Source organism: Kryptolebias marmoratus, linkage group LG7 (assembly GCF_001649575.2).
Source record: "Kryptolebias marmoratus isolate JLee-2015 linkage group LG7, ASM164957v2, whole genome shotgun sequence".
NCBI classification, from domain to species: domain Eukaryota; kingdom Metazoa; phylum Chordata; class Actinopteri; order Cyprinodontiformes; family Rivulidae; genus Kryptolebias; species Kryptolebias marmoratus.
The window spans coordinates 8,841,247-8,853,290 of record NC_051436.1 but is presented as its reverse complement, the minus strand read 5'-3'; the positions used below and the strand labels follow the sequence as shown (position 1 = coordinate 8,853,290).

Genomic DNA, 12,044 nt, shown 5'->3' with positions numbered 1-12,044 from the left:
CTGTCCTTAAATATTTCCCATTTCCTGAAACAGGCTTCTTCTTATTTTATTTTTTTTCTTTTACTTCTTCTTTCTAATCACCACAGAGTCTTGTACGGCCACGTCTGGGAGACCCCCCCCTCCCCATCCTCCCGGCTGACTTGATGGGCTGCCAGCTTGAAAATTTACAGCAACTAATTGGGTAAAATTGAATGTGGCAGGTTCCTAACAAAGACGGCTGGGGGACAGGGGGGGAGGGGGGCTGTAAAAAAAATGAGACAGGATAATGAATGTCAGGTGATGTCATCCAACGCAAGGAAGAGAAAAAAATAAAAAATAAGAGGACTAAACTGTGAAGGAAATAAACCTCTTTGGTTTAAAAAAAAACAAAAAAACTCTTTCGGAAAAGTGGGATACGGAAGGAGGGGCAGGAGGCCAACGCGCGCAGACGGAAAGGTGGGCTTAAATTCCCGCGGTAATCCAAAAGAACTTCCGAGCGCGCCCCGTCACTCTCCGGGCGTCGCGGCTAAAGGAATCCTTCCTCTCCTCCGACCGTCAGAGCTTTCATGCTAGCCGGCGAAATCTCCTGCTTCTTCGTTTGTTCCCCCCTCCCCTGTTACGATAGGCAGTTGTCCCACGCTGTGCTCGTCGCTCACGTAGGCCTGTCGCGATAAACGATAAATCCATGCATCGCGCGATAAATTCAAATCGATAAGTTTAATTTATCGGCGTTATCGTTCCTTCGTGTCTCTGTCTCTTTCTACGGAAGACGCCGGAGGACAAAAAGGCTCCGGTGCTCTTCACTGACCCCCTCCCTTTCTGTTAGCGTCAGGGGGGCGTGGGCTATCGCGTCAGTTAGCCAGCTGAGGCGCCTCGGCTTGTAGCTTGGAGTTAGCAAGCTAAAGAAACGCTGTTTGGTACTGATATTAAATGATATTCTCGATATAAAACTAATGATTAGTACTTTTTGAAGGGCAGTTTAGTTTACAGACTGAATAATCTGAACTGTTTTGGTTGAATGTAGGTTTTATTTCCAGGTTGTTGTTTTTTTAAGTTTTTATTCAAGTGCATTCCTTGTTGACAGAGGCTTAGAGTCCATTTTGAGTTTTTTTGTTTTGTTTATTTTGTGTTCCAGTTCCAGTGTTAAGTGTTCTTTTGAAAGTAAAGTTTATTAATCTATGAGAGGATGTACTTGCCCTTATTATGTTTTTATCATTACATTAGTTTAAAACAGCCTCCAAACGATATTATTGTTTATCGCAATGATTTCTGAGACAATTAATCATCCAGCAAAATTTGTTACGGCCTCCGACCAGTAGGGAGCGACGCCAAACGGTGGAGCCCGAATGAACAGTTTGAAGACGCAACGATAGCTTTGAGCTGATCCATGTCATTAAACACAAAGACTCCTTTCTGCCTGGAATCTGGATGATATCAGCACTTTCTGGAATAAACTACATGTTATTTCCTCGCTAACTCAGCTGCTCGTTAAGAATATTGATGCAAACCTTAATGTAAACCAGGTTTTGCCATTTGTGGCTGGGTGATAGGAGTCGTGCACGAACAAAGACCGTCACGTGCGCTCAGCATCATAATCTCTCCGAATGTAGGCGACAGCTGTCAGCGAGCGACGGCAAACATATAATCACCACCGACACCGTATACTTCACTCTGTCCGCCGCTTTTAAAGCTTTCGCCATTTGTTGAAGTTGATCGAGGTTTAGGTTGAGCTCCAAAAAAACCCCAAAATGCTAAATCTTACATTTTCCCAGAATTCAACCTGACGTGATGTTTAATCAGATCCTCCGGGCTGCTTTTTTTTAAGTCCCACAGAGACGCTCTCTTGTGTGTGTGTGTGTGTGTATGTGTGTGCAGATGGTAACAAAGTTAGCCTCAGCCAAAGTTGAGACAATGATGGTCATTTCATCTGCATTATTTAATTTTGTTTCTTTGCTTTTTTTTAGTTTTTAAAAGCTTGCAGAAGGTGTTTTCACAGACCGGGTCCTCCTGACAAGTAATAACAGCCATGTGCAAAAGTTTTAAACCACCTTAAGTCTCTCTCTTGCACTCTCTTATATATATATATATATATATATATATATATAAAACCTCCTTTTTGTTGCATTTTGTCTGCTTTTTCACTCACTTTCTGTTCAGTCCTTGTACCATGACCATGGCAGTATATTGTGAAGTGTAAAAAAATATATAATAATATATATATTTTTGACTTTGTAACAGGCTGGTGTTAAAGTTAAACTTATAGCTACCCAAGTTTTTAGCTTATTCTTAGCAAAAGATCTGATTTGAAACCGACTCTGCTCAGTTATCTGGGATGTGCGGCCAGAACACTGGTCCATACCTTCAGTTTAGGAACCTTTATGTCTAAATGATTCATAGGTCAGATTTAGGTGTCTTAACACACAAAAAACCTTTGCAAATGCTGAGGTACAAAGATTGGACAAAAAAAATGAAGGATGACAAACATTAGTCCAAAAAAAAACCAACACATTTTAGTAAGACTGAGGCGTGTTCTAAGGCTTACTTTATACTCTGTTTCTGTCTGCCTGTTTTATAAAGAGTGAATAGGTGTGTGGTTACTATGAACCACTGCTAACAGCTTTTACTTCTGTTTTTTTAATTATTATTTCAGGTTTTTTTGCACGATTTACAGATCCAAATGGTGTCATATGTCATTAGAAACTTGTCCATTGGGCTTTATGGAAGAAAGCTGACATTTTGGGTCGTAGCTGAGTGAAGCTCAGATGGGTTTTTTCCCAACCAAAACAACCCCACTGACAACACCGCTTTCGAAATCTAAATGAGGACGAAAAGAAAACAACCCCTCCTTAAACCTTTTCTTAAGCAAATATCTGGTGCAATCCTCAATCCTTCAAGGAGGTCAGAAGCTTAGGGTAATGAGAACTGGTGCATATGGGAAGGCTCGTCACCAGAAGAGGAAGGATCCTCCCATCTGTTTACCGCTCTTTATCCCCTCAATCATTCCTGTCCCTCCGTCAGCAGGTTTCTACCCAACAAGAGAGGACTCATTTGTCTCGTTCAGTCCGCCCCAAGACCGCGAGGCAAGCAATCGGCCCGCGAGCATTTGTTTGCCGCGCAGACCTCGTTAAAAAAAAGAAAAAAAGAAAAAGGAACGCCGTCAAAATGTCAGGCATCGTCACGTTGGTCGGCAGGTTCAGATCACCGGGTTGCTTTTCATTTGGTTTCATCGTCCTCGCGGGACTCCTCGAGCTGCGCCGTCTATTAACCTCCGTCGTTAGTGTCGCGCGCGCAAAGACAAAAGGAGCTTGTAGACAAAAAAAAAAAAAAAAATGTTTTGTTCGTCTTTGTTCGCCGAAACGACAAGTGCGATGACACGGCGAGGCAGGGGGAAAAGGAAACACAGAGCGCTAGGGATGACAAAAGGATCACGCCGACAGATAAGGGGGGGGGTGCAGGTTCGGATGAGCTGGAGAGGAGGGGACGCTGCTCCATCCTGACCTGCTTCTCTCCTTCAGGGGTCGTGCACAAGCCTGCCACAATGCTATCAGCTGTCCCTTAAGGTGCCTGCCGAGGTCTGCTGAGATATAAGGTGATATATAGCTTAGATATAGCCTGTACTTACTGGCCGTGAAGGCCACGCCGCCTTGGGGGGAAAGGAAAAGGGGAACATACACACACACACACACAAAAAAAAGACACTCTGGCTTTGATGAGAAAAGGGTCATTGCTGTTTGATAGCACAAAAGCCTGCTCCTCTACGCTGTTTCACCCAGTCGGGACTAGATATGTGTTGGCGAGATGCCTTAAACAATAACTTCTTAAAATATCCCACAAGGGAAAAGGGACAATGGCAAGAAAAAAAAAAAAAAAAAAATCAGAGGCTGCAGCATGTGTGTACAAGCTATGCAAATGATGTCAGAGTCTGCCAAATTAATCATAGCTTGTGTGTTTCAATTACAGCACAGTTAGCCCGCCATTACCTATAGGGGACATGTTTATCCAGAGGCTTCTGCACAGGCGTCGTCGTCCAAGCACAAAGACGGGGACAGCTATTCACGGAGATCCATTCGTTTCTTCCTGCCGCCGCGTGGTGCGAGTCAACCATCGTTTCAAGACGCATTACAGACCCATTACCCATTACGCTTAAAAAGGCCGTAATGGAACCAGACTCCTCACCGAAGTAGGCCTTTATGTATCCACTGAACTTGGAGCAGAGAGAGGCCGGGTTTGACAGCTGAACGTCGGGGCGGTGTTCCTAGTTACCGGCTGGAGGAGGCAGATTGAGCTGCCATGTCCCGGGTGACGGATGTGAGCCCGGCCTCCAGGTTTAGCCGGCACGGCACGTTACGGGGCGCGGCGAGAACGCTTAACGGCGAGGCTTTGCCTGTCACCGCGACCTAACCGGCGCCAGCGTTGGTCATTCTCAGATTATCGCGCCTGACGTGAAACTGCTTTCCACTGTATGTTACTAATCGAATATAAGAAATCGTTTGGCGTCGGGGTTCATTTGGTTTCTTTTTTATACTAATGGCTGGTTTTAACAAAACGAAAAAGCAGTACTTTGGCGCCATCTGAATGAAAACAGCTTAGAGTGGACGACAGCGGTGAGGACCCGACGAGGACCCTCTAGGTCAGTGGTTCCAAAACTTTTCAGCTTCCGACCCATAAAATAAAAGTGACAAAGGCTGTTTAAATATCCAAAAATGCTAAGGATCCAATTAAATAAGGGCATAATGACAACACAAACAGTCTTAGCATCCATTTTGCTATTATTTAAATCATTAAATGACTTGTATTTCAATTCTCTGTAATAATTATGGTGTAAATATATCATAAAAACTGGGTTTTAATTGTATCTTGATGTCTGGAGATTATCTAAGGACCCCTTACTTGGTGTTGGGTGACCCACATTGGGGTCCCGACCCCAACTTTTGGAATCATTGCTCTAGGTGGTGTGTTATGGGTCTTTGGTTGCATTTTTTAAAGCAAAGTTTAAAAGAGCGTTACAAACATTGACAAGAAAGAGTTTTAGTCGCCGTGACTCGAACGACAGACCCGTCTAAACTGCACAGAGCAGGTTCAGCTCTGTCTGCTTTACCAATCCAGTTTTAATGGTGCCGGTGCTGGAAGAGGCTTCAGTTCGTTCAGTCAACATATGTCTATGTATAGACCCAATCACAACCCCCCCTATGTCATGTTAGATATGTCTTATGTGTAAAATTAAGTGTTTAAGAGTTTAAATCAGTTTATGGATGCCTTAAAGCTCGTTGCTGTATTAAAAGCTACCTTCCATCAGCTGCTACATGCTTACACGTCAAGGTTACATTTGCTTGGACCAGTTAAAGCCATTTCCGGCTACACGTAAAAAAAAAGCCTCTGACGTCACGTGATGATGCGCTCAGGCCCTCTGTAATGGGCGGAGCCTAGACACTATACGAGTCGACGCTTCCTGTTTCCGGGTGGCTTCATCCGTAAGAAGCTGCAGACAGAAGTCCCAACGCTGGTCCTTATTAGAATAAACAGGAAAACTCCAGTCCTTTTGTAGCGTCATCCTTAAAGGGTAAATCCTCTGAGTTCTCCGTCCGACGGGGGTGCGTCCTACTCTGATGCAGGAGCCAAAAAGACCCAATAAACATATTTAGAAGGACTACAAATAGTCACAATACCAGCTGTGGGGAAACATAAAGGGTACCTCAAATACCTTGAGTGGTTTTAACCAAAGAATGATCAAATAATAGTCACTTCAAAGAGTATTTTGTCTTGAAACATCCATTCCAATCCCTGAACATCTCGTTGTGAACCAGCAAAGAGCAACAGCCGCGGCTCAACTCGAACAACATGGCACCGACTCGTGTTCTTGTGTAACTTTGGCTCCTAAACCTTGATGCACTCACATTTCCAAAGAGAAAGACGTCACCTCATACTTCACTACAACTGAAACGTACCAGAGAAATAGGGATGGCTTACGGGAGGGGGGAGTAAAAAAATAAATAAATAAAATGAAAGGAAATAAAAACTGAAGTTGGCTTTAAGTGAGTGAGTCAGAGTACACTCTGTGGCCTTGTCACCACCGTGAAGTGAAAGTGTTGATTCATGCTGTTTCCGAGGACCGCTGCTCCAGCCAGACTGATTACCATTCCTATATAAAGCATTTATATTTCCTTACGGATCGCATCGCTCTGCCCGCTTGAAATTTCAACGGTGTCCGTCACTGCTGCAGATGGAGAGGACAGCTTCGGGATGCTGATAATCTACTCTGCTCTTTGGTGTGTACGCGTGAGCCGATAAGTGAAAAGAAGCTTATTTTTCTTTCAGTTCGGCACAGTGTTTAGCATAAAAACCTTCTATCCTTATCAAGCGAATGCTTAGAGGCTTCGGTATGATAATATGCATTTAAAAAACACAGGTCTAATTGCACAGTTGGGGTCAGTTGTTTATATATAGTCATGAACATGAATATCATTGAAATTTGGGGCTTTTATTTATTGATTTGAACCATTCTTTTAGCAAAGTTTAGTAATTAAACCTCATTAATTTTCAAAACCAAGAGTTGGTTTGAATTTACTGTGGATTTTCTCTAATTCTCACATGGTTATAATTATACACACAGGCTGAAATATATATATGTATATTTATATATATACATTCACCTAAAGTAGGATTTGGGAAAGGATTGAAGAGCCACACAATAAACTTAAAATATACCTAAATCTATCACATCAGAGCAGCTTTGCTTGTATCCTAACATGCAGCTTACATTTTTAGATCATTACCTTCCTGAAAAGATATTTTTTTCCCCCGTTTTCCATTGATGACAAGCTTGGTTCAATGGTGAGCCTCTCTAACTTATAAAAATCTACCCATCAAGCATGGTGGCGGCAGCATCGTGTTGCACGAGCAAATTGCACGCTGTGGTTAGAACGATGAGGGAGGGGCTAGCTCTGAATTCTTCGATGTGCCAGACGGTCGAAGCTTTGACACAACCGGGCGCTTCGGTGATGCCACACCAACGTCGGGAATGGGTTCGGAACGGATAAAACAAGCTAACACTGAGCTTCCCAAGTCCCAACCTAAAGCCGGTTGTAAATTTGTGGGACAATGCCTAAAAAGCCCGATCTGTGCCGGGAAGCTAACCAGTTTGGAAATACTTTGGTACCAGTTGGTAGATCGGACCCAGAATGATGCCAGAGGGACGTTGATGGCTACAAACACATAAAGTAACATTTACCGAAGTATTCGTCAATTTTGACCCTGTGTGGTCTGGAGAAAATCCACCGCAAATTAAAAACAGACGCTTATTGTCTTTCAAAGCCACTGGAGGACTCTGTTGCGTCATCGCCCCGTAATGGAAAGACAACAGCTCAAATCAAGTATTCAAAGCCAAAAATGAATATGACATCAATGCGCACGATTAGCGTACGCAAACCTCTGACCGCGACCGTTGGTTTTATTGTCCAAAAAAAACCCCATTAATCCAGAGACGAAGTCCTTCATTTTTTTTTTTTGTTTGTCTGGTGTTCTTCACATGCTTCCAGACATTAGCCAAGCAATCAAAGGACCCATAGAAACAACAATTACAGTGGAAATTAGGATACTTAGAGTCATGTAGAAGCTCTAATCACTCCATTACGTTGCGCGTAAACATACGGAATGATAAACAGAGGAGAGAAAGGAAGCGGGAAAAAGAACCGGGGGGAAAAAAAAAAACCTGGTAATGACAGAGTACGGTTGCATCCCAGCTGACGGAGGCCCGTTCGAGACAATTAAGCAGAAAAGCCGGAGAAGAGAAGTTATTATCTCATGATGATTTTTTTAAGAATTTACAGTTCGCTTCATGACTGCGAGTCTGATCGAGACAAGGTGGTGGGGTGGGGTGGGGTGTGGGGGGTCTCACTGTAAAAGAACAAAGACGCTCATCAGCATTGTTTAGCGGTTCCTTCTTTCCCAGAAGCCCCCCTTTTTCACGCCGTCCTCACTGAAATTACGCTCGTCTCAAAAGACGAGTTTCTCGGCTAAATGACTTTGTTCCCGTGCTCGTTTTCCTTTTTAGCTCTAACGAGCTCGGCCGCCGATGCTTAGCAACGGCTCCGGCAGCTCGACAATGAAAAGGTCGGGGGCAGCGCGCGCTTGTTGTGCTAACCTTCACTCGCTAATGCGTAGCTGTGTCGCTACAGTCGCAAATATCATCGAATCCCCTCACCTGATCTGTCTTTTTTTTTTTTTTTTTTTTTGACATTCGCAGTGCATAACACCCACAGCCCGTCATCCACTTCCTCCACCAAAGAGAAAAAAAGGGGCCCCGGCTCTGAATCCGTGCTTATCTCTGAGCATCATTTAAACACCCCTGCTAGCAATCAAATGCTACTTCTTCTCGGCACTTTGTGCTCCCTTTAGACAGGTTGATTCATTCCTGCGGGGATTTTCCAGTCTGAGTGGGAGAAAGAAAAAAGGTGGTGGTTGGAGGGGGGGGCGACGGGGTGCATCAATTATGTGACGGCGTGTTTTGTTTTTTTTCGAACTCCCCTCTTTGAACCATCGGCATCCCTTTTTTCCACGCAGCTGATTATCTCAAGAACTCCCGAGAAGCCAAATAGAGCAATTGTTTTGACAGAGCCGGAGCGTCCATTAGCGGTCCTCAAGAAGGAGCTCGTCGTCCTAAACGGAGCTGAAGCCCCCCCCCGGACGGGGAAAAAAAGGAGTGGACGCGCGCTCGGCTTTAGGAAATGAAACAAGCGAGGATGAAAAAAAAAAAAAAAAAAGTCGAAAAGTCAGTTTAGATAAAGCCCATCCCGTCGCATTTCTCAAGGCTGTTTTGACCTCAAAGGAATGAGGAAGCGTCGTTAGAACGAACACCCCCCCCCATACACACACCCTTCAACGGAACCAAATGTTTATTTAGTCCAGTCGGAACTCGGCGTTCCTCTGAAACTTCAGACTTAGTTACAATTTCAAAACCTGCATATATATGTATTTATATATAACTTTAATGTTACTCATTAATTACGCAGCCGAAGCCGCGGCAGAGAAAGAATATACTCAGCCCGATCAGACAAATGGGTCTCCGTGTCCCCGGGTTTTATTGCGCGGAAGGGTCGTAATTCTGGGGGACTAGAGGAAGACGTGGCAACTCGGCTCGTCAAGCACGGCACGAGCTGAGGAAAAGGAAACAGCGTTTCCTGGATGGGGCGGGGCGGCGGCGTTCACCACGCGAAGGACCCCCGCATCGCCGAGGATTCAAAAGAGCATCTGTAGGAGCTCGGAGCGCGCGACGGAGACGACCCCCCCAGGTTACTGCCGCGCCGAGATCGAGCTCAGTGTCTGAGATTGACAGTTGATTGGCCATCTTGGTGGCCATCTTGACACGGGTTGGCTCCGGTCTCGTGAATGTGCGTCCAGTGATTACTTTCCGAAAAAAAAAAAAAAACAGGTTCGTGAAACGTTTTGCTGACAGACCGAGGCGATCGCGGCGGCGGACGATGGTGACGGATTTGTTTATGAATCGGTGTTCGGACGGCGCAAACCCGCAGTGAGGACATCTGTAGCTCACAGGTCGAATCAAATCCAGGTTTTAATCACTCACAAGGGGTTGATAATCAACAGACCGTGAACAAAACGTTGCTCCAGTAAAAAGTTGCTCTTGGCTCAACTTTCGCAGACCTCAGGTGGGACTTCTTATTGTTCAACTTCTTCTTTTTCTTTTTTATTTTTATACACACAGCCACTCAGGTTGATTACAGCACAGCATGAGGCCCCAGGGTGTGTAAATCCAATCAAGTCAGGTTGTCTGTCTCCGTGTTTTTGATTACTTAAAGTGTCAGTGATGATGCATTAATGCCATAAAACAGGACTTCCCTCGCTTGGGTTGCAGATTATGATGATTCTGTGCTGAAAGGCGGGCAACGAAGCTGTTTGCACGTGTCTGTGTGGACCACCGGACATAATTTATTGGGTTTTTTTTAGGATATAATCAATAAACGTGCGTCTACAGCTGATTAACTTTTGGAGCCAACCCAAGTCAAGATGGCCGCCGCAGCCTACTGCCTTCAGAAAAGACAAAAATGGCTATAATTCGGTTTCGATGTGGTCGTAGCTCGAGGTGTTTATTTACACAGGAGGCTACGGTTAGCGCAAACGGCTAGATTAGCGAGCCGCGGCTGCTCTGGCAGGATTCCTGCCGCAGTGGTTGTGTAACGTGAAACTAACTGCAGCGTAAAGTTTTATAAAACAGAGACAGAGATGTGGTGTTAGCCGTTAGCTCGTCAGTCCGGTCAAAATTTGAACTGAAGTCGTTCAACCAGCTGTCTAAAGTATGAATGGTTCATTTTCCTACAGAACTATTGCTTCAAGGCTTGGTGTCATTTTAAAGCATCATTTACTGGACATGTTGGGCTAAATTTGGATCTTTTTGCCATTCGAATCGTTGTCTTTGACTCAAGTTCCTGCTGTATTACTCCATTCTTTTCCACAACATTCACCAAATTTTACCAGGACTTCAACAGGAGGATGAATAAAGATACATGTCTCAGCAAAAAAAAAAAAGAATTTCTAATGGAATATTTTAGGTCGGTCGAGGCCCGTTACCTTTGAGACATGATCTTGTAGGCGTCCGGCAGGTAGCACCGCGTGTTCTCCATCTGCGCCGGGTCGGCGTCGCAGATCTTGTCGTCCGTGCGGCCGTAGTTGGCGCTCTCGATCATGATGACGTCCGTGCCCGGGCAGCGCAGCTCGATGGGGTAGCTCTCGCAGGACAGCTCCCTCCTCACCACCGCCATGGGGATGGGCGCTCTGCTGAAAGCTGCGGAGCAAAGAAAACTACGTCAGCGGGACGAAAAAAGCTCACTGGCCGAGGACGCCCCGACTTCCTCCCCGTCAAAACCCGGCAGTCCTTTTCAGATGAGCTTTAGTGATAATCTAAAGTGACGAACTGCGGATGAAAAAAGAAAAATGAACCGATAAGGAAGGAAATGTTAACGCTGCTGCCAGGTAACCGTGGCAACCACAACTTGTGTCTGTCGTTCGCTGCCGGCGCTCTGAATAAGAGGCATAACAGACTGAAAAATAAGCCTCAAACCGACAGTCAGTGTGCAAAAACTAGGCTTTATATTACGTTTCGGTGAAAACGCTGAGCGCTGGAGGAGTTTGCTGAAATTTACTGACAAATTCATCATTAACTGAATCGTTCAAGGAAAAAAAAACAAACGGAACAGAAGCTGAAATCAAGAAAATGATAAGTAGCTAAACGGTCAAAGCTACAACAACTAAAACTGCTCCTAAAACTTGTTAAAAATAGCAAAACAGCTACAAAACCAAAGCTGAACTTAGTAAAACAGCAGCTAGAAGCTGAAAATGCGCAAAACTGTCGCTGAAAGCTAAAAGGAGCAAAGCGAAGCTAAAGGCTAAAATTAGCAAGATGGAAGCTGGAAGCTAAAAGTGGCTCAAGAAGACAAAAACTCGAGTGAATCAGATTTCAGAGAACAATGCCTTTAAAAGAACTCCGATATCATCATATTTCTAAAAATACTGTAAATAAAGTTGAATAATTCAAAAAGAATAAAAGTTACAAAGACAACTATTCCTGTCTGAGCTGAACGTTTTGATCCGGAGGGGGTTAAAATAAAACAGTATGTGGCGGTGGTATGATTGCAGAAAAGGAAAGGGGTAAACTGCAAAGGGAATGGCTCACAATAACGGGGCTCTCGATGCATAAAGCAGCCTTAAAAATATTAAGTTTCAGAGCTTCTGCCGTATAAACTTGTGAATGTTTCTACAGGAAAACGCAGGAAGAGACGGAGGGACTTGCAGTCAAAAGGTCCCCACGTGGAGACATGTGCAGAGAGGTTATCCGTCCTCGTCTCCAGACTGTGGGCTGACGGGACGCTGGCTGTTCAGAGCGGGAGGACGGACAACACCGCGGAAGGCCCCTCGAGGGGCCCGGAGCGCCGGGCCGACGCAGATCAGAGCGCAAGGACGTGAGCTGATCATTACGCGAACGAAACAGGCGAGGAAATCAGAGGTGAGTCGGTTTAATCTGTCATCAGGTCTGTGTTTTAATAAAAAAAAAAAAA

The 12,044-nt window shown here is 44.7% G+C and overlaps 1 protein-coding gene across 1 annotated transcript in view; it reads right to left on the bottom strand.

Annotated features, from left to right (window-relative positions):
* LOC108234847 (adhesion G protein-coupled receptor L3) overlaps nucleotides 1-12,044 on the bottom strand; it is a 289,951-nt gene that overhangs the window by 180,023 nt on the left and 97,884 nt on the right. Inside the window, exon 4 of the mRNA XM_037976458.1 lies at nucleotides 10,561-10,774. Within this exon, the coding sequence (XP_037832386.1) occupies nucleotides 10,561-10,774 (214 nt within the window). The remainder of the gene's footprint in view (nucleotides 1-10,560; nucleotides 10,775-12,044) is intronic.